General features: G+C 43.7%; 1 protein-coding gene across 2 annotated transcripts; it reads left to right on the plus strand.

Moving 5' to 3' along the window:
* The first annotated feature begins 843 nt into the window (after window positions 1-843).
* Window positions 844-23,919, plus strand: STK36 (serine/threonine kinase 36). 2 transcript variants are annotated; one of them, XM_063099649.1, is made up of 26 exons: window positions 844-927; window positions 1,644-1,784; window positions 1,898-1,975; window positions 3,086-3,216; window positions 3,862-4,111; window positions 6,015-6,108; window positions 6,403-6,572; window positions 6,738-6,925; window positions 7,441-7,540; window positions 9,463-9,606; window positions 12,690-12,869; window positions 13,828-13,925; window positions 14,397-14,502; window positions 15,951-16,101; window positions 16,421-16,548; window positions 17,069-17,173; window positions 17,515-17,613; window positions 17,700-17,788; window positions 18,069-18,132; window positions 18,331-18,441; window positions 19,472-19,552; window positions 20,129-20,297; window positions 20,539-20,686; window positions 20,946-21,093; window positions 21,653-22,399; window positions 23,545-23,919. In XM_063099649.1, the coding sequence occupies exons 1-26, from the start codon at window positions 844-846 to the stop codon at window positions 23,686-23,688; spliced, it is 3,948 nt and encodes a 1,315-aa protein (XP_062955719.1). In that variant the 3' UTR covers window positions 23,689-23,919. The 2 variants fall into 2 exon arrangements, with proteins under 2 accessions (XP_062955719.1, XP_062955729.1); XM_063099659.1 differs by having other exon boundaries at window positions 19,535-19,552.
* The last annotated feature ends 3,666 nt before the right edge of the window (window positions 23,920-27,585 follow it).

A 27,585-nucleotide genomic window follows, 5' to 3' on the forward strand; every position in this document is an offset into this window, starting at 1 on the left:
AAGTCGGAGGAGGAGAACTAGAGGGGGGCGGTGGGAAGCTAGTGCCGTTTCTAGGCAACCGCACTCTTCGGTACTTAGTGGGGAGGGATGGCCAAGAGACCTTTCGGAAGTGCCCTAGGAAGAGCCTGTGCGCGGTCCACCATCCCTCCTACACCTCTGAGAGCATTTGTCCTCTGAACTTCGGACCAGTTCCAGCGAGTAAAATTGGTAAAAATGGAAGTCTCAAGGAATCGGCAGTGGGGAGCGGAGGAAAATTATGTCAGGCAAAGAGACGGGGCTGAAGGCCAGGGCCGGCGTCCCTCGGCCTGAGGAGCTTGGAGATCCTCGGCTGGGAGTAGAGAGGGGCTCCAGCCAGCGAAGCGTGTGGGCAGGGGTTCTGAGGAGGGCGGGAGTGGCAGGAACTTGGAGAGGTTGGAAGGGGCGGGGTCGGTGGGTGAGGCTAGGTTGAAGGGCGGAGGCGGGTGGGCCAGGGTGAGGGAGGGGTTGTGGTCGAGTGGGCAAGGCGGGGTGGAGGCTGGTGGGGTCGGGTGGGCAAGGTGGGGAGGAAGGGGGACACAGTGTTCGGTGGGCACGTGTTGGATTTGTGGGTAGGGGAGGCTGAAGAGAAGAACTCCAAGGAGGTGCTGTTTGTTCCAAGATATCATCTTTCCATCCACTCCACCCACCCTACCGTGTTTTTGAGGCCTGGATTATTGTGAAAAAAAGGAAAAGGCAAGGTGGCTAACATTTACCCTTCTCCATGCCCAAACCAGGCCTCCCAGATGTGTGGCAATGTCCCTGGATCTATAGCTCTTCATCACCGTCTCTACCTACTTCCTTCTGAGAGATACTGAAACCTCTGTCATGGACAAGTACCACGTTTTAGAGATGATTGGAGAAGGCTCTTTTGGGAGGGTGTACAAAGGTCGAAGAAAATACAGTGCTCAGGTGGTGAACAAAGAAGGATATATTTTGGGTGGGATTTGGTCTCCAACTCCAGTGGAAAATGGGGCCAGAAGGGATGCATTTATACCAACCTGTATTCCTAAGGCACTGACTCCTTCATACTTCTTATGGAGTATGAGCTCTGAAGTTGGATTTGAATTCCAGCTCCACCACTTGCTAGCCTTAGAAATACGGACAAGTTACTTAACCTCTCTGTGTCTCAGTTTCCTCATCTATGGAATGCAGATAAGAACAGTATCTGATTGATGGGGTTTGAGGATTCCACATGATGTCGTAATAAATCACTTAGTACAGTGCCTGGCATCTAGTTAACAACAAATAAGTATTATTATTATTATTATTATTATTCTCTATCATATCATGTAGGAAGAGAGAAACCACCTGAACCCAATTCTTCCCTATTCATTTTTTCTTCCTTCCCTTTCCCCTAAATCTCATCTTAAGTTTTTTGGTCAAATCAGAACACCTCTCCCAGAATCCACCAAAGGGAACTCTTTGGCAGAGACTGTTTCCTCCTGGAGTGAGGGGTAGGAGAAGCCTGGGCAAGACCAGGGTACTGTGGGGAAAGTAGAGGTGGGAGACTAGCCATTATAGAGTTATTCAAATAGTCAAAAGTCTGAGTTCTGAGGTTAAGATTGAAATTCTAGCACTTTTCAATAGTGTGGTTAGGCTTTGACTCTTCACCTTACCACTGGTAGGTGGTGGCCCTGAAGTTTATCCCAAAATTGGGGCGCTCAGAGAAGGAGTTGAGGAATCTGCAACGAGAGATTGAAATCATGCGAGGTCTGTGGCATCCCAACATTGTGCATATGCTCGACAGCTTTGAGACTGACAAAGAGGTGTGCTTGGATGGTTTGGGGTCACCTTTTCCCAAGTACAAGTGTCCCAGGAATTTCCCAACTTCAGGATGCATGAATCTGGAGCCCTCAGTGCCACTGCCTTCTCCCTGCAGGTGGTGGTGGTGACAGACTATGCTGAGGGAGAGCTCTTTCAGATCCTAGAAGATGACGGAAAACTTCCCGAAGACCAGGTATGCTTCCTGGCTTAAACTTCTCTTTACCCCTGACCTCTCCCAGGTTAAGGACTAGTAGGGCAAGAGGAGGGCCCTGAGAGTCTCCATTTTGAAGACTCCTGAGAAGAATGTAAGGATCTAGGTGTAAACAGAGGCAGTGTGGTGTTAGAGTAAAGTATATGAACACTGGAACCAAAATAGCTGAGTACAAGGCTTGGCTCTGTCCTTTACTAGCTGAGTCCTCTTGAACAAGTTACCTTAATCTCTTTGTGCTTAGCTTCCTCATTTGTAAAATGGAGACATAATAGTGTCTACCTCATAAGGCTATTGGGAGGATTATTGAGATAACTCATGTAAAGTGTTTAAATAGCTATTATTAACATTGCTATTGTTATTAGGTATCCTTTGGAAAGAAGGGCCAGTGTGGTGGTACCAGGGAGGGCAGTAAGGGATAGGGGTTGTGGTCAGGCAGGATTCACCACCAGGACATAGTTGTTAGCAATGGGATTTTGTTGAATACATTCTCCAGCCACATTCATTCTAGAGGTTTCCATATACTCTAGCAAGTAGGCCCCGCTCAGGACTCCTTATCTCAGCTTCTTATTCCTTCTGTTTTAGTTATTTATTTATTTCTCTTGAGAAAAGGGACTTTGTCTTCTTAATAATAGCTAATATGTATTGAATATTTACTAAGTACCAGTCACCATTCTAAGCTTTACTTCACATGCATACCAGCCAGCCACTAAAAAAGAAAAAAAAAAAGGTGAGGTGTGCTACTTTACATGCTTTAACTCATTTAATTCTTACAATAATCCTATGAGGTAGGTAATATCTTTATTGTCACCTTATAGATGATGAATCTGAGAGGCACAAAATAATTCGCTCATGGTCATGCAGCTAGTAAGTGAGATTCAATAAATTTTCCTTGAATGAATGAATGAACAAATGAAAGAATGAATTGACAAGGAGAGCAAGAACTAAGGAAGATACAGTGTGAAGCTCTGGAAGAAAGGGAAAAAAGAAAAGATAAAGATCACATCAGCAGTAGTATTAAAGAGGTCTTTGGGCTTGTCAGCCGGCTCCTTCCTCTGGCCTTTTTTTTCTTCCTCCTGCCTGTTTGACGCCTAGGTTCAGGCCATTGCTGCCCAGTTGGTGTCAGCCCTGTACTATTTGCATTCCCATCGCATCCTACACCGAGATATGAAGCCTCAGAACATCCTCCTTGCCAAGGGTGGGGGCATCAAGCTCTGTGACTTTGGGTAAGAATTCTGAGCTTCCATCTGTGCTTCCAGTTCTGAACGGAGTCTCAGACCACGTATTAGTCCATTTCTGTTGCTTATAACAGAATACGTGAAACTGGGTAATTCATAAATAAATGAAGCTTATTTCTGACAGTTTTGGAGACTGGGAAGTCCACGGTCTGGTGGTGCACCTGGTGAGGGCCTTCTTCTGAGTGGCAACCAGGGTATCACATGGTGAGAATGGCAAGAGTGAGAGCTAACCTCACTTGTTCCTTGTAAAGCCATCAGAACCATGCCCATGACAACCCATTAAACTTTCAACCCATTACTCCATGAAAGGATCAATCCATTTATGAGGCACAGTGTCACGATTCAATCATCTCTTAAAGGACCCACCTTTCAACACTGCCACAGTCTGATTTCACACTGTCTTAACAGTGTTATAATGGGGATCAAGTTTCAATGAGTTTTGAGGGGACATTCAATCCTCGGCAGACCATATGCTTGACTTACTTGGGCGTCATTTTAGAACCTGAGCTGGACATTGGGACTCCTGCTGGGTATTTTGAAACCTAATCAAAGATGCTCCAGGTCTAGTTTTTTAGTAGGGAACAGGTCTAAAATATCATTTCCCTTTCCATTTCCATCCATCTTCTCCTGCAGATTTGCCCGGGCTATGAGCACCAACACGATGGTGCTGACATCTATCAAAGGCACCCCACTCTATATGTCTCCAGAGCTGGTGGAGGAGCGACCATATGACCACACAGCGGATCTCTGGTCTGTGGGCTGCATACTGTATGAGCTGGCTGTAGGCACCCCTCCCTTCTATACCACGAGCATCTTTCAGCTGGTTAACCTTATTCTCAGGGACCCTGTGCGCTGGCCCTCCACCATCAGTCCCTGCTTCAAGGTAATGAATATTGAAAGGGAGATTACTTTTGCATCAGAAACCTGTCTCCCTCTACCCCCCTTTCCTTTTCCAGAATCCTTTTCTCAAGCTGGGGAAGAACTTTCCAGTTACTCAATTAATACAGGAGCTGGGACAAGCGGCCTTGCTTTTCTACTGCAGGGGTTTATTCTGGGAGGGTGTTCTAAGGTCTGCCAAACTTGGAAATGGTAGACCCTGTTTGAGCCAGGCTGTGCTTTATCACAATGAAAAAGTAAGTTTAAGACACCAGAGACAGATACTGGTCCTTTTACATGCTCTTTATTCCACTTATTTTCTATCAGATGCAATGTCCAGATGATATCTAGGTGTTGCCCACACAGCTTTTAGTCCTCTTCAGACATCAGAATAGCCAGAGCTGGTGGGTTTGGCTCAGTGATTAGGTTCAGATGGTAGAGGTGGTGCTTGCTTATTGCAGCTAGGTCTCAGCAGGCTGGAGGAGTGAGGGGAGGAGGGATAGAGGAAGGGAGAGGAGTTTGAACACTTTTCTTATCTAGAGCAAGATTATGTGCCTTCATTGGAATTTAAATGCGGTCTTCTCCCAGAGTGAAATCTCATTACCATAGTCCCCATTTATCCTTGGGAGATAAGTTCCAAGACCCTCAGTGGATGCCTGAAACCAGATACATAGTACCGAACCGTATATGTACTGTTTTTTCCTATGCATACGTACATACCTGTGATTAAGCTTAATTTATAAATTAGGCACAGTAAGAGATTAACAATAACTAATAATAAAATATGACAATATACTATAATAAAAGTTATGTGAACATGGTATCTCTCTCTCTCAAAATCTCATTGTACTGTGCTTACCTATTTTTCAGTAACTAAAACTGCAGAAAGTGAAACCATGGATAAAAGGGGACTACTGTAAAATTTTGCTTTGTTTTATCTAAGATAAAAAGGGACAAGTTTCTCCCCAATCTATTTAGTTGGGCCTAAATAATTATCAAAAAAAATCTAAACACAGGAATCTTAAGGTGGGGGGGGCATACATAGGATATTCATTCTCCCTTATATAAGGCTGATATGCAGGTTTCTTCAGCAAGAGCCATAATTGTACAAATTACCTTGTTCTAGAACAGTGGTCATAATCTACTAGTACCTTCTATCCCTGTTTCAGGCCCAACTGAGGATTTTCCCAAGGATACTTCATTAACAGAGGTATCCTTTTCATAGACAGTCTCCCTACTCCTCCACCAACTGAAGACTTGCTGAAAGATTTCTGTTTTTGAGTGCTCCCAATCACATCTTTACACAATTGTGTGTGTGTGTGTATGTGTGTGTGTGTGTGTGTGTGTGTTTAACCATAATTGCATCTGTTCCTACCCAGCCATAAACCATAATCAAAGGGAGGGCAAAATGAGCAGTTTGGGACTGCTTTGAGTGTTTGCTTTCTGAAGATGATTGTGAAGGTCACATCCCCCTCTTTCTCCTAGTTTTTTCTCCCTTCTCCACAAAGTTGGTGACATTGAGATTTCTATTTTTACTTGTGGGGTTATAAAAAGTTCATGAATAGGAGTTGGGGCTCTCCAGGCAGTGAGGCAGCGGTTGGCCCATGATTTCAGCCAGGAAAATGAGGCCTAGGGAAAAGGTTACAGAGAGCATGATCTAGAGCAGCTAGTCTGCCATAAGAATGGATGCAAGAGTGGGGGGCGGGAGGAGGGAGGGAGGTTTTGGTGATGGGGAGCAATAATCAGCCACAATGTATATCGACAAAATAAAATTAAAAATAAATAAATTAATTAAAAAAAAAAAAAAAAGAATAGATGCAAGAGTCTCAATTTGCCAGTTCTGCTGCTAAGTTAGAGTGAGCCTAAAGGAAAGTAAAGGAAGGGCTGATGGGTATTTTTTCTCTCCACAGAACTTCCTCCAGGGACTGCTCACCAAGGACCCCCAGCAGCGTCTGTCTTGGCCAGACCTATTACATCACCCATTTATTGCTGGTCGTGTCACCAGTGAGTCATCAGGGTTTCCTGGGCTCCTGCACTTCCCAATACTTCCCCCAAGCTACTCCTCTTCCCCCAACATCTAGATCCAACATATTTTCTTTCTTCCACCAGCTCGAACTCTCTTCCTGGCCCTTTACCTAACTTTGCCACTTCTCTTGCAACTCCACCCCCTCTTTGTCTCCTTGTCAAAACGGTCTCCTTCCACAGAAGCCTAGCGACACTGAAGTTGTCCTTGGCCAAGAGGACATGGTGGCTACAGCTCCAGTATGATCATGTCTTCCCCTTCTTCTCTTCCTGCAGTAATAACTGAACCAGCAGGCCCAGATTTGGGTACCCCATTTACCAGTCGCCTACCCCCAGAACTTCAGGTCCTAAAGGATGAACAGGCCCATCTGCTAGCCCCAAAGGGCAATCGGTCTCGCATCTTGCATCAGGCCTATAAACGCATGGCTGAGGAGGCCAAGCAGAAGGTGTGTGGGGCAGAGGAAAATATGTAACATGGCCAGGCTAGTTACTGAGGGAATTGGAGCAGGAGGGTGACTTCCAAGTGTTGGGAAAGGGCCATGAGTAGGATCCATACTGCCCTCTGACAACCAAATAGTTTTGATCCAGTGTTTCCCACCTACCTCTCACAGAAACACCAGAACACAGGACCTGCCCTTAAACAAGAAGATAGGACCAGCAAGGTGGCTCCTGGCACAGTCCCTCCACCCAGACTAAGGGCCACTTCTCAGGAATCAAGCCTCTTGGCTGGGATCTTGGACTCAGAAATGAAGAGCAGCTGGGCTGAGTTGGGGGCTGGAGAAGCGCCCCCTGCACCTCGGTGAGGAGGGTGTAGCTAGGGATTTCTAGGGTGGAATATCTTGCAGATCTTTGGCTATAGCCAAAGCAAGTATGAAATGGTACCTATCACTAGCCACTGCCCAAATATGGTCAGGGCCTTGGGAGTCTGAGTCCTGGGTTCTTGGGCTCTAATTACAAATACTTCCCTGATTCATCAGGAAACCTAGGTCCTGTTTCTTCTTTATGCCTCAGTTGTACATTGCCTGAAAGAGAAAGGATTGTCTTCATCTAAAAGGGAAGATTGAGTTGAGTCATAGGTGAAAACTGCAAAGTAGAATTGAGAAAAAGATCCAAAGTGGGAGGGGAGTCAAAGATATTGGTATAGTGGTCAACGTATCCTGTACTGGTCATATCCCATATCCCAGAAGGAAGTCTCTATCCAATCCTATATGGCTTTTTCCTTATTCCTATCCTGGGTCTAGAGGGAGAGAAAAGTTAATGAACCTAAGCCTCACAACTCTAGAACTCATTCGACTCCCTGGCTTCCTCTGGCAGGGAAAACCGGATCGCCCCAGATTGTGAGCAGGCATTACCAGAACTGAGGCCAGAGGTGGCGGGCCAGCGGAGCATTGATGCAGTGGACCTAGAAAATGAGGTGAGCCCTAGGGGCTCTTCTTGGCCTTGTCCCTGCCATGGAATGTTAGGTCTAGGTAGATGTTTTTCTAGAACATTGATTCCCAACCCTCTAAGTATGAGATCTCTTTGTGTTAAAAATTAGTTTATTATTTATAGATTTTAATTACACAATATGAGCATATAATTATTAAAAATTGGAAAACATAAGTAAAAATGAAGTCCCTCTTGAACCTTACATCAGTTCTAGAGGTGACCAATGTTATTAATTTAGTCTGTCTCCTTCCAAACTTTTTGTACGTTTACATACATGTATATGCACACAGAGAAAAATGTAGTTTGTCTAGTTTTACATTAGTCAGTTTATATTATATGTATTATTTTGCATCATGCCTGTTTTACCATACGATCTGCTTTAAGTGTCTTTCTACATCAAGGCAGATAGTTCTATCTCAATCTTTTGTATGTTTAGGGTTTTAAGTTTTAATTTTAAAATAATTCAAACTTAAACAATAATTGTAGGCTGTCTGGTTAGCTCAGTTGGTAAGAGTGTGGTGCTAAGAACACAAGGTCCAGGGTTTGATCCCCATTCTGGCCAGCCACCAAAAAAAAAGAGTAATTGTGAGAATCCTACAAAGAATTCTTGTATACCCTTGTCTTAGTCTCTTTTGTGCTGCTATACCAGAATACCTGAGACTTGGTAATTTATAAAGAACAGACATTTATTATTCACAGTTCTGGAGGCTGGGAAGTCCAAGATCAAGTTGCCAGCAGATTAGGGCCCAGTCTCCAAGATGGCACCTTGAACGGCGCACCCTCCAGCTCACATTGCAAATAAGCAGAAGAGAGCGAACCCCTCCCGCAAACCTTTTTTTATAGCAATGTTAATCCATTCATGAGGGCAGAACCTTCATGACCTAAATACCTCCCATTAGGTGCCACCTCCCAACATGGTTGCATTGGAGATTAAGTTGCCAACGCATGAATTTTGGAGAGGACAAAAACATTCAAACCAGAGCAGCCCTTTCACCCAGATTCACCAGTTTTTTAAATTTTGTCACATTTGCTTTATGATTCTTTCTCTCTTTACATGGACATATCATCTTTCTGAATGATTTTAGGGTAAGCTGCAGACATGCCCATTTACACCTAAATACTTTATTGCATATTTCCTAAGAACAAGGTCATTCATTTGCACTACCACAGTATAATTATAAAAGTAAAAAGTTTAACATTGATATAATACTGTTATTATAATAACAGAAAATAGATTAATAAACTAATCTACTATCTATATTTAAATTTTGCCAATTGCACCAGTAATGTACTTTATAAAATTTTTTTTTTTTACCTGGTCCACAATCCAATCCAGTATCACATGTTGCATTTAGTTGTTATACCTTATTAGTCTCCTTTAATCTGAAATAGTAAGTAGTCTGTCTTTGGCTTTTATGACTGACAGATGTGAGGTACATAAGCCACTTGTTTTGTAGGATGTTCCTCAAATTGATATTTCCTCATGATTACATACAGTTTATGCATTTTGGGTACAAATACTATACAAGTTATACATCCTCAGTACCACAATCTTTTTAATAACCTCGTAGTATTTCCTAATATAGGTTATCATGGTTTATTATTCCCTTACTGAATGACTTTATGATGTTTCCTTTTTTAGTAACATAAACCATCCTGCAGTGGACATCTTTCTAGGTCTCTTTTTATGCATACATGTCAGTGTCCTCTAGAACTTTTCAGGGTCCCTCACATACTGCAAGCTGTATCTTTTTTAACTGGTGACTGAAGAAATACGTCTGTGCTGATGGAGTCAGTGGCTTCTTGCAGTTACTTCATGATTCCCCAGGTTTTCTAACTGCAGGATAGGAGCTTTCACCCTTAGACTTACGTGTTCCTCCTGACTTCTTTCACTCTCTGATGCCTCAGGAGCCAGACAGCGATGATGAGTGGCAACACCTGCTAGAGACCACTGAGCCCGTGCCCATTCAGCTGAAGGCCCCTCTCACCCTTCTGTGCAATCCTGACTTCTGCCAGCGCATTCAGAGGCAGCTGCATGAGGCCGGAGGGCAGGTAGTAGGCAGGACACTGTGGATGGGATGGGAGACTGTTTTCAGAGATGAAGCATTAAAGAACATTGATTGACATAAGGACAAAGAGAAAGTTTGTCCTTTTCGGATTCTTTTAGTCTGTCTGTTTAGTTTGAGTTTTGCTAACCTCCTTTCATAACACAGGAAGACCAGACCTCGGCTTTCTCTTTCAGAAGGGAAGAATATCTATCTAGAGCAGGGTCAACAAACTTTTCCTGATAGTAAATATTTTAGACATTGTGGGCCAAGAGGCAAAAATGGAGGATATTATGTAAGTACTTATATAATGAGGAAAAACACATTTCCACAAAATCTTTTTGGACAAAATTAAAAATGTAAATGTAACAATTGAGTATAATATTTCATAGTACAGGTATACTAATGAGAAGAATGGGATTCTGTTTTGGGGGATAACATTTTGCTTAATTAGCATTCAAAGTCAGTGTCCTCTTCTACAAAGCCTTCTTTGCTTCTCTCAAGAGCAGTGTTCTCCCTTCCTGAGAACTCATCAAAATATGTCTATTGTATGTCTTTCCCTGTCTCTAAAGTTTTTTTGGAGGGCCAGCCCGTAGCTCACTTGGGAGAGTGTGGTGCTGATAACACCAAATCAGAGGTTAAGATCCACTTACCGGTCATCTTTTAAGAAAAAAAAAAGAAAAAGGTTTTTTTTAAGTAACTTTATTGAGATATAATTTATATACCATAAAATTTACTCATCTTTGATATACAGTCAGTGATTTTTAGTAAATTTGCCAAGTTGTGAAATTACCATCATAGTCCAGTTTTAAAACATTTTTATCAGCTCAGCAAGATCCCTCACAGTCTTTTACAGTTAATCACTATTCCCAGTCCTAGGCAGCCACTAATCTACTTTCTGTCATATAGATTTGCCTTTTCTGAACATTTCATATAGTTGGAATCATACAATATATGGCCATTGTGACTGGCATCTTTCACTTAGCGTGATGTTTTTGAGGTTTATTCATGATGTAGCATGTGTCACTATTTCGTGCCTTTTCATTTCTGATTAGTATTCCATTGTATGGCTGTATTGCATTTGTTATCTAGGCACCAGTTGATGAACATTTGGTTGTTTCTACTTTTTGGCTTTTATGAATAGTGCTGCTGTGAACATTCACAAGCAAGTCTATGTATGGATACATGTTTTTATTTCTCTTGGGTAGATAGCTAGGAGTGGAATTGCTGGGTCATTTGGTAAATTTATATTTAAATATTTATTTTTTACTAATTTAATTAGTATTTATTTATAAATATATTTATATTTATTTGTTTAATAATTTAATTATTTTTAGTTATTTAAATTTATATTTATTTATTTATATTTTAAGAAACTGCTGAACTATTTTCTAAGATATTTCTCACCAGCAGTATATGAGGGTCCCCATTTCTCCACATCCTTGCCAATATTTATTATTGTCTGACTTTTGGGTTATAGTCATTCTATTAAGTATGAAATAGAATGTCATTATCATTTTATTTATTTATTTAAAAGATGACCAGTAAGGGGATCTTGACCCTTGACTTGGTGTTGTCAGCACCACACTCTCCCAAGTGAGCCACAGGCAGGCCCTCATTATCATTTTAATTTGTATTCCACTGATAATGAATGTTGAGCATCTTTTCAAGTTCTTATTAGTTATTTATCTATCTTTGGTGAAATATCTAGTCAAATCTCTTGCTCTTTTGTTGTTGTTGGTAGTGGTGGTGGCAGCTGGCTGGTGCAGGGATCCATATAGCTTATTCTTTTAACTGGGTTGTTTATGGAGTTGTAAGAGTTTTTTATATTCTCGATACAAGACTTTTATCAGACAGGTCATTTACAAATATTTTCTCTCAGTCCATAATTTGTCTTTTTATTCACAGTTCATAAGAGCATCTTTCGAAGCACAAAGATTTTGAATTTTACCATTTCTTAACAGTATCATTTTTTCGCTTTGTGGATTATACTTTTGGTGTTGTACATAAGAAAGCTTTTCCAAACCCAAGGTCATGAAGATTTTCTCCTATATTTTTTCTAGAAGTTTTATAGTTTTACCTTATGGTTCTGACCCATTTTGAGTTAATTTTTGTATATAATGTGAGGTTAGAGCCTAAGTTCATCTTTTTGCATGTGGATATACTTTGTCCTAGCATCATTTGTTGAAAAAATTGTCCTTTCCCCATTGAATTGCCTTGGCACCTTGCACTTGCTTTTTGGCACTAACACATTATCCCTCCTAGCATTGGATAACTTTTAATGTGGGGAAGCAGGTTAAAAGCTCTGCCTTGAGGGATAAGACTCCCTAGTTGGAATTCCAGTGGAACTACTTGTTAGCTCTGTGATCTTTGACTACTTGCTTAATCTATCTGGAAGTTTCAGTCTCCTCATCTATAAAGTAGGTAATCCTATTTACATCACAGTGTTATTGTAAAGATTAAAGCAACAAATAAATGTCAAAATTTAGAACAGCAAATGGCATACTATAAAATACTTGATGTAAATGTTATTCTTTTGAAGAACAACCATTTAATAACTGTTTAAAAATATAATACTATCCTTAGCTTGCAGGCTGATTACAAATAAGTATTAGGCTGGATTTGGCCTGTGGGCCATATTTCATCAACCCCGGATTTAGAGTTTAGTAATGTTGTTTTGTCTCTCTGGAGTTGAATAACATTGTTTTGTGTCCGTTGTTTTTAATTTCAGAAGTATGCATATGTGTGTGTGTGTGTGTGTGTGTGTATGTTTTGTTTTTAAGGTAAAGGGCGGAGAAGAGAGGGAGCAGAAAGAAATGCCACTGGGTCTGATAGAGAGATCCTGAGGGGAGGTCCCCTACCCCTTGGTCGCTGGTGTTCTTTGTCAGGTCCTCTATGTCCTGTGTCTATAGTCCTCTTCCCTGGTATAGTTCCCCTGTTTCTCTGCTCTCTTCTGTGTTTTAGTTTCCCAAAGAAAGGAATGCAGTCATTTGGTCTGCTTTGCCAGCTCCTTTGGGATACTTGGTATCTGTGGCTCTACTTTTATCTCTGATAATATCGATTGCTGTCTCTTTCCGTCATGTCACCCAGATCCTGAAAGGCATTCCGGAGGGTGCTTCCCACATCCTCCCTGCACTACGAGTCCTGAGTAGTCTTCTGTCCAGCTGCAGTGATTCTGTTCCCTTGTATTCCTTCTGCCGGGAGACAGGGCTGCCTGGGCTGCCACTCAGCCTACTCAGGCACAGCCAGGAGAGCAACAGTATCCAGCAGGTAAGCACCAGGCCAGGAGCCTCTGAAGACTGACAGAAGAAGGTTCTTTTCCTTGGATTTCTCTCCTTCAGACTGCCATGTCTATTTGGCCCTACTGCCTTCTATTTTCTTTCCTCCTCTTTCTAGTCAGTAGACCATCAGTTGTAAACTCTGATGCCTTCTGGGGCCAGGCAGACAATGTCAGTCAGTGAAATGGGTTATGTGTGTGACCATATGAATAATGAAGAATATGATAAACTGGAGATCACATACCCAATCTAAATGGGGCATCCTTTCCTCAGCTCTAGCCCAGTGTTGCCACACCTTCCAGTTTTCCAAGAGAAGGAAGAAATCCATATTTTTATGTCTGTTTTCCAAATACTTACTGTTTACCTGCTGCTGCCAAAAAAAAAAAAAAAATAGAGTATTGTGCTTTGAAATGTTAGATCCTAGGCTTTTTTGACCTGATTTTACAGAACAGGGTACTGAAGTTCAGATATTAACTAACTCTTACACAGTCAGTAACTTGTAAACTGTCACAGAGACAATAAGTGGGAGAGTTAGGATTGAGAATCGGTGTGTTTGGGGCCAAACCTCTACTTCCCCGTGCTGTGTCAGGAGGACCCTTCCAGAGTGTTTCATGGGACCTAGGCTGAGGCAGCTGGAAAGCTGCACTTTGCTGATAAGTACAAATCTTGGGTGATTTTAAGGAATATAGAAAAAAAGTTGTTTGCAAAGTAGAACCTCCTACACACCAAAATGCTATTCAGGCCAAACAAGACACATTTCCAGGCTGTTTACTGCTCACTGGCTGACACTTTGTTACCTCTAGATCTTTTCTCTCTTTCTAAACTTCTTTTAACCTGTCTCTTTCTGTTTGCTCAACTTGACTGGATCTCTGCACGCCTTTTTTACTTTTTCTGTTCTTTGTCTCCATCTCTTACATTACCCTTACTCTCTCTCTCCTTTTCCCTGGCAGCAACCTTGGTATGGGACCTTCTTACGGGACGTGGTGGCTGTGATTCAGGCCTACTTTGCCTGCACCTTCAATCTGGAGAGGAGCCAGACAAGTGACAGGTGGGATATGAGGCACTTTTGCTCTGTTGGCCAGTTTGGCTTTAGTTTCTACCACATTTCTTCCCCTCCCCTTTAGGAAGAGGCCAAGTGAGAAGAATCTGTGATGTGTGACATGTTTAGGGGTCAGCTGAGTGACCCCTCAGAATCCAGCTGGTCCACCTGAGGACCCTAAGACACCTCCAACTTTGCTCCAAGACTTTCAGGTTTTAAGAGTCAGCAGTCACCATGGCCGTAAATGGATGGGTCAAGATGTGAATAACTAGAGAAAATGGCAAAAAAAAGGGCTTGGAGGTTGTGTCTGTGAGATTGTGTGTGCGTGTGTATGTGTGTGTGTGGTTAGCAGGGGAAAAGGGAGGGAACATTCTGATGTGTTTTTTTGCAGAGGTTCTACCTTCCCAGAGCAAATCCATTCAGCATATCCGGGCTTTAAGCAGAGAGATGAGAAGAAATCATGGGCTCATTTTTTCCCAGCCTGCAGGTGTTTCAGGAGGCTGCCAACCTCTTTCTGGACCTGTTGGGGAAACTACTGGCCCAACCAGATGACTCTGAGCAGGCATTGCAAAGGGACAGCCTTATGGTAATCTGATCCCACTTCCAGATTTATGTCTCTCCTATCTTAACCCATGTTTCTCCCATCCCCTTTTTTTATGACTATATAGGGTCAGATCAAGCTAATACAACAGGCATTTGTTCAATTCCCATTATGTGCCATTTGCCATTTGAGTAACAGAAAGTCCCCGCCTTTAAGGGACTAGGGATAGTCTAGTAGAGAGGTAAAGTAGTTAAGGACAACAGTGAAAATTACATTAGAACTTTGTATAAAATACAGAAGCACCATTGAAGAAGATGCAGTTAATGCTATTTGAGGTGTCATACAAGAAATCTTTTTTTTTTTTTTTTTTTTTTTTTAATATGACCGGTAAGGGGATCTCAACCCTTGGCTTGGTGTTGTGTCAGCACCACGCTCAGCCAGTGAGCCAACTGGCCATCCCTATATAGGATCCGAATCCATGGCCTCGGTGTTCTCAGCACCGCACTCTCCTGAGTAAGCCGTGGGCTGGCCCCATACAAGAAATCTTGAAGAAGGAAATCATCTCTGCTAGAATTTGAAGAATGCTTAGCAGTTTGCCAGGTAGATGAGGCAAGAAAGTGGGGAGAACATGACCGATAGAGCAACGTATATAAAGGCCCAGAGGCATTAAGCAGTTTGGCATATTTCAAGGGACCACAAATATAAGGATCTTCAAAGACACCTGCAGATCTAGTATTTCCCAACCTTATTTGTCCTAAGGACTAATAAACTATGTGGATTCTCTCCCCTACACCCTGGAGATGAGGGACAGGAGAATGGAGGATTGAATGAGAAAATAGCTGAGTTCAGGCTGATTTCAGAGGAGATAATTACAAAGGAACCATGTGTAAGGAAGTAAACAACTGCCTGGTTATTGTTCAAACTGGTAATTGGGAACACAGATCTGGGCTGTATTCCTGCCTCCAGCTAGCAGTCCATTCACAGTTTTCTAGTCTGAGATCTATTTTAATATCCCTCACCCTTTAAAGCTTCCTTTCAAGTCAAGAAGTTTTTAATGTCTAAACTAAATTTCAGCCAGCAGTAACTCATGATACTGGCCAGCACATCTCATGTTATTGTGCAATGAGTAGCTTGGGGAGTTTGGAACAATTATCCCACCTCCTGAAATTCTGGATCAGTAGGACTGGGTTGGGAGGCCCCCAAGAAACCCCTAGGAATTCTTATACTCATGGTCCACAGATAACATGTTGCTAATGTTTCATCTAGGGAGCAGCTGATCAGAGAATAGAAGAATTGACACCTAAAATTCTTGTCCTTGAAACATGAAGGCAGTTTTAATGCATTTTCTGTGTGAGAAACACTTAGAATTAGACAGTGGTTCCCCTGGGTTTTTAATCCCCTTTCATTGGGTTCTTACAGTATAATTGGTTCTTATGGTGAGCCCAGTCAGTTTTCTGATGCCCTGATGCTATCTCGACCTTTGTCTCCCTTAGTGCTTTACTGTCCTGTGTGAAACCATGGATGGGAACAGCAGGGCCATCTCCAAGGCCTTTTATTCCAGCCTGCTGACTACACGGCGGGTTGTGTTGGATGGACTCCTTCATGGCTTGACAGTTCCACAGCTCCCTTTCCACAACCCCCCAGGTAACCAGAGCAGGGAGGGGAGGTTCTCTTGACTTATTGGCTGTGTGGGTCTGGCTCTGCTCTTTCTACTGCCATCATCTAAAATAGTGCCTAGAGAGAATGAAGGTTTCTCTACAAAGAACAGACCTAGATTTCCATAAACACAGGTGCTCAATAAATAACTGTGAACTGAAAGAATGAATGGGGATTTTAGAGAAACAACTAGACTTCAGTCGGCATTCTTTTTCTTTTTTTTTTTTTTTGGTGGCTGGCCAGTACAGGCATCTGAACATCTGACTTCGGTGTTACAATACTTGGCATTCTTTGCTTTTCTTCATAGGAGCCCCACAAGTAAGCAAGCCACTGCAGGAGCATAGTGAGGATCTGCCTGGAGTCATTTCCTCTGCCCTGGCTGCCATATGCACTGCCCCTGTGGGACTGCCGGACTGCTGGGAAGCCAAGGAGCAGGTCTGAGCTGTAGTTTCTTGTTCTTCTCATCCCTGCTGCCCGAGATGGGGAAGCTAGCTCCAATTTCTTAGAAAGGCAGAAAAACAAGCTTTTATGCCTCCCCTTACTCAGTACTTCCAGAAATAGATGCCCCCACCCTGGGTCTGGGCCACTTGTAGAACATGATGTAGCCAGAATTCCAGAGCCTGTGGCCAGCTGGTGAGGGAAACAGCTCAGTGATAAACTGTCCAAGTGGTAGGGCAGCTGATCTGAAGCCAATAGTGGTGCTTCCACAAGAGCTTGGGATTCAGCTTTTCGGCACCCTGTTGGCCAGTAGCACTTTCCTCCGTACCTGCCTCTGTTGAAACCAATCTAGGCCATGACTTTCAGTTCTCCATTGGTCATGAAGACTGGGAATAGAATGGGGTCTGATGTTCCTGGTAAACTTAGGAAGCGTGACTAGCAAAGGATTGAGAGTCATGGTCACCTGGACATATACAAGGAATAGGATAGGATTTAGTCTTCAGGTATGTCTCCATAGGTCTCCTGGCATTTGGCAAATCAGCTGATTGAGAACAGCAGCCAGCTGAGGCCATCTCTCTTCTCTGGCCTGCAACATCCCATCCTGTGCCTGCACCTTCTCAAGGTACTTTCTTCCTGTATCTCCCATCACCTCAGATTTCTTTTTAACCCTCAGGACAGAGAGGACAGACAGACACAGGGACTGAGAGAGAGAGAAAGAGAGACACCAATCGAGAGACCCCCTTGGAGGACTCCTTTCAGCCTTTAAATCTGAAGTGACCCCACTGTTAGCCAGTCCTCACCACAACTGACAAGTAGCCCTATCTCACAGCAAGAGGCAGAAGCTATCTCACATCTTCAAGTGTGGATACCAGATCTGCTGAGAGGCCGGTCTGCTTTTCAGCTGAGCTGTCCAATCCAAGGGGCTGCTCTGTCTCACTTACAGACTCTTTCCCACTCCCATAGGTCCTCTACTCCTGCTGTCATGTCAGTGAGCGTCTGTGCCGCCTCCTGGCTCAAGAACCCCTGGCCTTGGAGTCACTGTTAATGTTGGTCCAGGGCAAGGTAGGCCAGCAACACAGGTGGGCATCTCATGGTGGCCGCACCGTCTCATCCAGAGGTTGTTCTGATATCTTAGGTTTCCTTTGTAGGTAAAAGTAGTGGATTGGGAAGAGTCTACTGAAGTGACACTCTACCTCCTCTCCCTTCTTGTCTTTCGGCTCCAAGATCTGCCTTCTGGGTGAGTCGTAAAGTAGATCTCTCCACCTGAAATCTTCTACCCACATAGCTAACACTGACATAGAATGTGGGGAATGGCACCCTAAAACCTATCCCTAGGAGGGATTAGGACAGAAAGAGTGAAGGTTTCTCTGCAAAGAACAGACCTCTATTCCCATCAGTGTTGCACCTTGGAAGTGGGCATGCAGCCTATGTGCAGAGCACCATCCCAGGGAGAGGGAAGGCCGCTTACCAACCTCCTTTAGTACTGCTTCATCCCTTGATGTATCTCTCTATTCCAGAATGGACAAGCTAGGCAGTGAGATTGCTACTCTCTTTACCCATTCACACGTTGTCTCTCTTATGGTGAGTTTTCAACCTTCATCATCTTTCCCTTTTCACCTGATCATTCAACCCTTCTGGGAGTGGGGAGACACTGTCCCATTTGCAGCTGTTTCTGGAGGCATTCTTCTGGATCAGGACAGGGATGTAAATCTTCTCTCTGTCTATCCTGAATACCATTCAGATTCAGACATTCATTCTTCTTTTCTGTCTCTCCCACAGAGTGCAGCAGCCTGTCTATTGGGACTGCTTAGTCAGCACGGGGTTGCCTTTGACCTTCAGCCCATGGACTGTATCACTGCAGCCACACATGCCCTGTCTGCCCCTGCAGAGGTGAGGCCTACCAGAGAAAGCACACACATGTTTTCTGAGTCAAACACTAGGACTGCATTCAGGGGGGAAAGACTGGAATGCCAGCAGGCCTAGAATAAACTAAGAAATGGGAAAGGAATCAAAGAGTTCTTTTCCTAACCTTTTACTCTCAGATAATAGGCCCCTCTGAGCCAAGACTGGTCAGGGCTTTAGATTTTTGTTTAATATACAAGGCTTTAAAGAAGGAGGAAGAGAAGGAAGGAGGAAGAGATACCAACCTAAGTTATCTGAGGAGTGAGAGTTCCCTGCCTACTTCGGTCCGCTCCTCCAGAAGCTTGCTGTTAAAGTCTTTTCTAATGCCTTGTCTCTTCTCCAGCTACTTAAGTTACCACTCTGCTTTTCCCTCTTTCTCTCCTTAGCTGAGAAGGAAAAGGTGGCTGACATCTTATGAATTCTTCAGGAATTCAATCCATTATGTAACTCCTTTCTGCTTTCTCCTTTTCCAGGCCTTTTCCTCTCTATCCTTTATAGACCCTTTGGAACTCGTATTTTCCTCATTTTGTAAAAAGAAAGATAGACTTCATATTCAAATGATTGGCATCCCTTATATATGAAGAATTCTCTATAACTTATAAATCATTTTCACCTATTGTTATTTCACAACACACTTAAAAGATAGATACACCAAATGTAATAATACTCATCTGCTTTTTCTAGATGAAGTTGACCTTCAGAGAGGTCATATCATTAGTGGATAGCACTGACATTCGTCCAGGAGACTAAGTCAGAACCCTGGGAATCATCAGAGACTCCTTCCTCTTCATTTTTCCTCCATCCAAACAGTTCCCCCCGGGTCCCATATGCACGGGTACTTCCAAAACTATGTGGAAAGATTCAAATTATCTTTTAATTAATTTTTTCTATGAACTTTTCAAGGTACCCTCAGATTTCTCTCCAATTTGTTCCCTTCATGACATCATGATTGACCTGCCGTAGTTTAGAGGCCACATCCTCCATCTCAGGGATCTGTGTTCTTGCGTTTCTCCGACAGGTCCGGCTGACTCCACCAGGTGGCAGTGGATTCTATGATGGCCTCTTCATCCTTCTGCTGCAGCTCCTCACCCAGGAACAGGTGCACCTTGGGATGGATGAGAAGGAGAAAGAAACTGGGCATTTTGGGGAGCCACTGGACAATAGGAATGAAGAAGCAACCCACACTCACCTCTCTTCTCTCAAGCTACTGTGCCTGCAATGGCCTTAGAATTGCCATCAGTAGGGCCAGCCCATGGTTCACTTGGGAGAGCGTGGTGCTGACAACACCAAGTCAAGGGTTAAGATCCCCTTACCAGTCATCTTTTTATTTAAAAAAAAAAAAAAAGAATTGCCTTCAGTATGGACCATCAGAATTGTATCAGTATTGCTTCAGTATGGACCCTTTGAAGGAAACCATTCAGCTTAATCCCTTGGGACCCAGTGGGGAGAAAAGCGAATTCCTTGGTTTTTAGCAGGCATACACACGGGTTGAGAGCTCAGGGAGTTAAGGTGTAGAAAGGGAAGTAAGACAACAGGGAAATATTAGGTGTTAAAACAGAAGGAATTATTTCTGGGACTTCCTTTCCTTGTAGGTCAGGGTCAAGAATGAAAAAAGGCATTGAAACTCCTGATTTCTGCCTCCCTGGCCATACTCTTTTACTTTTGTCTCTAGCAGAGGAAGGCTAGCCTGATCAGGGATGTGGCTAGCTCAGAAATGTGGACCGTTCTGTGGCACCGTTTTTCTATGGCCCTGAGGCTACTTGAAGAGGTATCTACACAGGAAGAGGAGCCGCCCTCCGGTTCACCAAGCCCAGAGCCAGACTGGACGCTGATCTCACCGCAAGGTATTTTTTTTAATCGGCATGGCCTCCTTTGTGGGAGTGTGTTGGTCCCTCTTCAAGAGGAGGCAGCCTAGAACTGGGCTAACCCACAGAGATTTCTGCTGCTGCTACCTTGGAAGAGGATGGCAGAGTCCACAAGGATGGGGAAGGGACTGAAAAGGTGGTAGCCCTGGGAGTCGTGGGGAAGCAGGGGCATCTGCGCCTCTTGCCTGTTCCACTGAGTCTCCATTCTCGGTGTTTCCAGGCATGGCAGCCCTGCTGAGCCTGGCCGTGGCCACCTTCACCCAGGAGACCCAGTTGTACCTGAGCCACCTGTCCCAGCGTGGAAATATCCTGATGTCTACCCTGAAGCACCTGCTTTCCCCCAACTTCCTGCATCAACTGAGCCAGGCGTGAGTTTGAGCTAGAGGAAGGAGAATGGAAGATCTTGAGAGTTAGCAATGGGGAGGGAGGAAGGGAGAGGAAGGCAGGAGAGAAGTAGCAAACAGCCTGAGCTGTGAGGCAAGAAATGGGAAAAGGATTAGGCTGGAAACCTGAGGTGTCACTGAGATTGTAGAAAGGGATTTGGGGAAGGGAATTTGAGAAGAGGAGGGAAAGAACTGTAAAGGGTAAGTGAGCAAGACCAAGTCTGTTTTACACTCCCTTTCTTAGGCCTCACAGATCTGAGTTTCTCCCTGTCATGGTGCTGTGTGTCTGCCAGCTCCTCTGCTTACCCCTTGCCCTGGATGTGGATGCTGACCTCCGTGTAGGTATCTTGGCTGACCTCGGGGACTCAGAAGTTGCAGCCCATCTGCTGCAGGTACTTGGGAAGCTACCTAGGCATGAAGGTGGGATAGGAAGATGGCCAACCTTGTGTTTTTTAATTTACTTCCCGACAGCTCCAGGGCTCTCCTAGGCCCCCATAGAATGAAGCATCTGGCTTGACCTAAGAGTTGGAATGGAGACAGTACTCAGGCCTGAATGAGACATGTGGTTGGGTCTGAGCTGGTGCCTCTCTCTCTCTTCCTCAGTCTCTGGTTCTGTTGGAGCACAGTAGGGAGAAGATCCTAGTCTAGGCAAGGGCTACCCATCTTCTTGGCCAGGAATCACTTCTCTGGCAATTCTTGGCATTACACAGTGGGTCTTTGAAGGCAGAGAGATCAAGCCCTTGGAGAGCAAGGAATAAACTTGGAAAGAGCCTGCTCTCTTGGGCTCTATATTGTCTTATGTGGAGTGCTGTAGGGCAGGACTTCCAGCTCTCTGTGGCATTTCTCACCAAACGTTGGCTTTTCTCTCTCTCAGCATTTGGGCTCCTCCCTAGCTGCAGTGTACTTTCCCTCTCCCTGAACTCCTTTTATCTGCACCCCCTATTCTTCCAGGTCTGCTGCCACCATCTTCCATTGCCACAAGTCGAGCTGCCCATCAGCCTCCTCACATACCTGGCCCTCATGGAAACCACCTTTCTCAACCAGTTTGTGAACACAGTGGCTGCCTCCCCTAGAACTATCATCTCATTCCTCTCAGTTGTCCTTCTGAGTGACCAGCCATTGATGACCTCTGACCTCCTCTCACTGCTGGCCCACACAGCCCGTGTACTCTCTCCCAGCCACTTGTCCTTTATTCAAGAGCTCCTGGCTGGCTCTGATGAATCCTATCAGCCCCTGCGCAGCCTCCTGAGCCACCCAGAGAATTCTGTGCGGGCTCGCACTTATGGGCTCCTGGGACACTTGCTCCAACACAGCATGGCCCTACGTGGGGCACTACAGAGCCAGTCTGGACTACTCAATCTTCTGCTACTGGGTCTTGAAGACAAGGATGGTGTTGTGCGGCGCAGTGCCAGCTTTGCTGTGGGCAATGCAGCCTACCAGGCTGGCCCTCTGGGACCTGCCTTGGCAGGTGCAGTGCCCAGTATGACCCAGCTGCTTGGAGATCCTCAGGCTGGTATCCGGTGCAATGCTGCATCAGCTCTGGGCAACTTGGGGACTGAGCAGTTGGGGGAGGAGCTGTTACAATGCCAGGTACCCCATCGACTCCTAGAGATGGCATGTGGAGACCCCCAGCCAAATGTGAAGGAGGCTGCCCTCGTTGCCCTCCGGAGCCTCCAACGGGAGCCCTGCATCCATCAGGTATAACCTAGGAGACTTATGAGCCATGATGATCAGGGCCTCTATAGTTCACACTTCTCTGAGATAGTCTGTAAGGAATTGTAACATCCAGAAAACCAAGCCGTATTCTTCACTGGGTACGGGAAACTTGGACAGTATCTCGGAGATGCGTTTTCCATTTACTATCTCCTACTCTGGAGAAGAGAATAGAGGCAGAAGAGAGCTGCATTGGGCTAGGAAATGCCTGAGATCTAAGGCACCATTGTTTATCTCTTTTAAAGTCTGTATGGGAGGCAGATGAGGGAAGACCTCGTAGAGTGGTTTCATTCTGGAGTCCATGAAATTGCTGTCTTTTTTAGCACTTACTATGTGAAAAACACGATGCTGAGCATTTTACTTTTATGAGGGTACTTCAAAAAGTTCATGGAAGGATTCATATTATCTTTTAATTCCATTTTTCCACAAACTTTTTGAAATATCTTCATATTATCTGGTTTATGCTATTATTATCTTCATTTTGCAGTTGTGGAAAACTGAGGCACAAGTAATTTAATAACTTGTCTAAGTTACAAAGCTAGTATGTAGGATGGGGCTTTTTGAACTTAGGAGTCCGAGTTCAGAGCCCATACTCTTAACCACTACTTTATTCTGCCTCCTCTGCTCAATTTTCAGTAAAGAGCCCAGTGGATTATAATAATTCAGTGTGGTAGCATTGGGTAATTCAAGTAGAACAGAAATTTGACAGGATGGTGGTGATATTCTAGGAATTTCTGGCAATCGTGGGGAAATAATAAAAGGGATTCTTGGTGGTAATGAGGCTGGGACCTACTGATTTGGATCCAAGGCCAGGAATCAGACCTTTTGCTTGTCGGTAACTGCTGCATTCATTTGCTCTTCCTGGGGACAAGTGTGTGGGTCCTTCCGTGCCTTGCCTCCATGCTCTGTAACCAAAGAGAACAGAAGTAGACTCTGGTCCTGATGATTCCTCTCTCCAAGGTTTCTCTTCTCCTATTCAATCAATTCCAAGTCCCCAAGAGCCCATTTCCTTTTTCCACCTTTTCTGGAGTGGGAAATGCCCGACTAAATGAGAGTGCTGTGCATCTGCCTGAGACAGCACCATTTCTGAGCATCATATACTGTTCTGCCATCTGCTTTCTATCCTACAGGTGCTGGTGTCCCTAGGTGCCAGTGAGAAGTTGGCCTTGCTCTCTCTGGAGAGTCAGTTACTGCCGCACAGCAGTCCCAGGCCTGCCTCCGCCAAACACTGCAGGAAACTCATTCACCTCCTGAGGCCCATTCACAGCATGTGACCCCGGAGTCCTGAGTTTCAGTCTTCAACCTTTATTGCCCTACTATTGCCACTCTTCCTTATACTACATAAGCCACCAACTCAACCCAGAGCCAAAGAAACCAAAAAAGAGAGACAAGCTGCCAATTCAACTGAGAAACTAGAAAAGATTTATGTATAAAGCGCCTTCCTTCCCCCAGATTCATGATGATTTCAACCAGTAAACTTCATCATTGCTGTTGGTGCTAGAGAAGATTCCTTCCTTTTCTACATCCAGGGATCTTTTCTCCAATAATGTGCTTTTAACCACAGGAACATGCCTCTCGGGAAACACCTCTACCTGAGAGATTTCTTCCTTCTAGAGTTCAATTATCCTTCCAGCAAGTTTTTTGCTTTTAGGCACACTAACCCTAGGAGAGTGATGGAGACAGAGCCTGTCTCAGCTCTGGGCTGTGGGGATAAATGCCGTCAGTCTCTGTTGTTGAGGGTTCCCGATCCCTTAGCCAACATTCCTGTCCATGGGTGAGGGTGGAGAGCGTTATCTCTTTTCTTTTTTAGTTCTGTTTGTAAACTCTTTTAATAAAAAGTGTGCCTCACCTTACTTGGAGCTCCCAGGGCAAGGGGTTGGGAGGATCAGCTCCTCTTTTAGCTTCTGTGTGGTGCTGGAAGTACCAGTGTTCTGTTCACACAAGATCCTGGTTTTGGGGGCTTGTTTGTATCTTTTCCTGCATCATTGCAGCTTCCTTCATCCTAGATGAGCTACATGTGGTCACCTACATTCAAGCCAACGTCAGTGGAGGTAAAACAGGAAATGGTAGGATTAAACAGAGGTAAATTGGGTTGCTTTGAGATCTTAGGCTTAGTGACTAGCTTTAATATTTAGTGGAGTTTTGATGTATAGGGAATCCCAACTGCTTTAGAAGGGAAGCTATTTACAGACATTGTGCAGTTTACCAGAAAAGGGATGTTTGGCAGAACCAATTATTTAGAATTGTACTCTCACTGGAAACATATTAGAAAGCTTAAACCTTGCCTCATAGGATGACTTAGGACAAGCTTATAGGGCCTGATTTCTCCATCCATAAAATGGGGAGACTCCTTTCTGTCCTTCCTTAAATTCTGATTGTTTTAGAAATGAAAGATGAGGGGCCGAGCCCGTGGCGCACTCGGGAGAGTGCGGCGCTGGGAGTGCAGTGACGCTCCCGCCGCGGGTTCGGATCCTATATGGGAATGGCCAGTGCACTCACTGGCTGAGTGCCGGTCACAAAAAAGACAAAAAAAAAAAAAAAAAAAAAGAAATGAAAGATGAGTAAGGTGCCCTTATTTTTATTTTATTTAGTCTTCATCTTCATTGCCCACTGTGTTTACATTTAAGAAAAACCAACATTTTTCTAGGGACCAACATAATTTCCTCTTCTACAGATTATTTTAGTTCAATTCAACATGTTTATCGAGTCCTTTCTATGTGCGAGATAGTGTTCTAGGCACTGGAGACAAAACAGTGCCTGTCTATTATAGAGTTTCCATTCTGTTGCGGGGGATGGTAAACTTATTAAAAGAAGTAAATTATATGTAGTATGTAGGAAGGTGTTAAAAGCTCTAGAGAAAAAGCAGGGAAAGGGGGATGAGGAGAGCTGAGTTGGATGGTCAGGGTAGGCTTTGAGCAAAGACTCGAAGGAGGTGAGGGATTGAGCAGTGCAACTATCTGAGGGAAAAGCCAGGCAGACAATGATCACTTCAAAGGCCCTGAGATGGAAGCATGCCCAGCATGCTTGAAGAGCCATCAGGGTGCCAGTCTGGATGCTGCAGAGTAAAGAAGCAGGAGAATAGTAGGAAATGACGTCAGGAAGGTAAGGGTGAGGGCCAGATGACGTAGGCTTTGTAGACCTTGGTGAAGACTTGGGTTTTACTTTGAATGGAGTAAGGATCTATTGGAGAACTTAGAATAGAGGAGCGATGTAATCTATCTTACATTTTAAAAAGATCACTCTTCATTCTGGTGTCATGAATGAACTGTGGGGAAGGGTGGGAAGCAGAGTGAGCAATTAGAAGACTGTTATAATAATCCAGGTGAGAGGTAATGGTATCATGGATTGGGTTGGTACCAATGGAGGGGTAAAAAGTAGTCAGATTTCGAATATATTTTGAACATGGAGTGAATACGAGTTCTTGACTGCTTGGACACGGCGGGTGGGGGTGACCAAAATAAAGCAGTTCAAGGATGACTCTAGCGTTTCTGGCCTGAACAATTGGAATGATGGAATTTTCATTAACGGAAATGGGGAAGACTACCAGTGGAGTGGTAATGGGTGGGAAGATTCAAGTTCAGTTTTGAACATGTTAAGTCTTTTAACTGGAAATTTTCAAACACACAAAATTAGAGAGATAAGTTCCGTGAATCCCATCACTACTCGAACAGTTACCATATCTACTCTTTTGTTATTCAGGTGTTTTAAAACAAATCCTGAGCAGCATAATCTTACCCATAAGTATATGTCTCTAACAGATATATGTCTTGGGTATATATCTCTAACAGATCAGGACTAATTGTTTCTGTTTTTAACAAAACCACAGTACTATACTATACTTGACAAAAATTAACAATAATTGCTTACTATTAAATATCTCCTCTGACTTTGGTATTTCCTGACCTATAGTTAGTCTCTTCAAATGCAGATCTAGGGCCGAGCCCGTGGCGCACTTGGTAGAGTGCTGCGCTGGCAGCGCGGCGACGCTCCCGTCGCGGGTTCGGATCCTATGTAGGACTGACCGGTGCACTCACTGGCTGAGTGCCGGTCACGAAAAAACGACAAAAAAAAAAAAAAAAAATGCAGATCTAAACAAGGTCTGCTTGTTGCATTTGTTTGACCTGCCCTTAATACTCTTAATATAAAACAGTTCTCTCTACTTTTTTTTATTCTAGTGTAACTGATTATACATATTTTTGAGATAGTGTTGATTATCATTATTTATATACAATATGTGATAATCAAATCATTATTAGCATATTCATTATTACAAATCGTAGTTATTCTTTGTGCCTCTCACCCAATTTCTCCCTAACCTCCCTCCCCTTTCTCACCTCTAGTAGATTTGTTCTCTCCTTCTGAAAGTTCAAAGTATTATTGTGGTCTCTTTCTTTCTTCCTTTCCTTTCCCCTTCCTTCCTTCCCTCCTTTCCTTCCTTCCTTCCTTCCTAGCACCCACTTATGAGTGAGGACGTGCAGTATTTCTCTTTCTGTGTCTGGCTTATTTCACTTAACATAATTTTCTCCAAGCTCACCAATGTTGCTGTAAATGGCAGAATTTCACTCTTTTTTATGGCTGAAGCGTATTCCATTGTGTATATATATATATATACACACCACATTTTCCTTATTCAGTTGTCTGTCAATGGGCATTTAGGTTGGCTCTATATCTCGGCTATTGTAAATACAGCTGCAATGAACATGGGCATGCAGGTATCCCTTTGACATGATGATGTCCATTTCGTTGGGTGTGTACCCAGAAGTGGGATTTGCTGGATTGTATGGTAGTTCTATCTTTAGTTGTTTGAGAAACCTCCACACTGTTTTCCACAATGGCTATACTAATTTACAGTCCCACCAACAGTATAGAAGTTTCCCCTTTCTCTGCATCCTCGCCAGCATTTGTTACTCTGTCTTTTTGATAATGTCTAGTCTAAGTGGGGTAAGATTATATCTCAGTTTGGCTTTGATTTACATTTCCCTGGTGCTTAGTGATGTTAAGCATTTTTTTATATACTTGTTGGCCATTTGTATGTCTTCCTTTGAAGAATGTTTATTCAGCTCTTTTGCCCTGGATTTATTTTTAATTGGGTTATTTGTTTTTTTACTGTGAAGTTGTTTGAGTTCCTTGTATGTTCTGGATATTAATCTCTTGTCAGATGTGTGGTTTGC

This window comes from Cynocephalus volans, chromosome 1 (assembly GCF_027409185.1).
Source record: "Cynocephalus volans isolate mCynVol1 chromosome 1, mCynVol1.pri, whole genome shotgun sequence".
In the NCBI taxonomy this organism is placed as follows: Eukaryota; Metazoa; Chordata; class Mammalia; order Dermoptera; family Cynocephalidae; genus Cynocephalus; species Cynocephalus volans.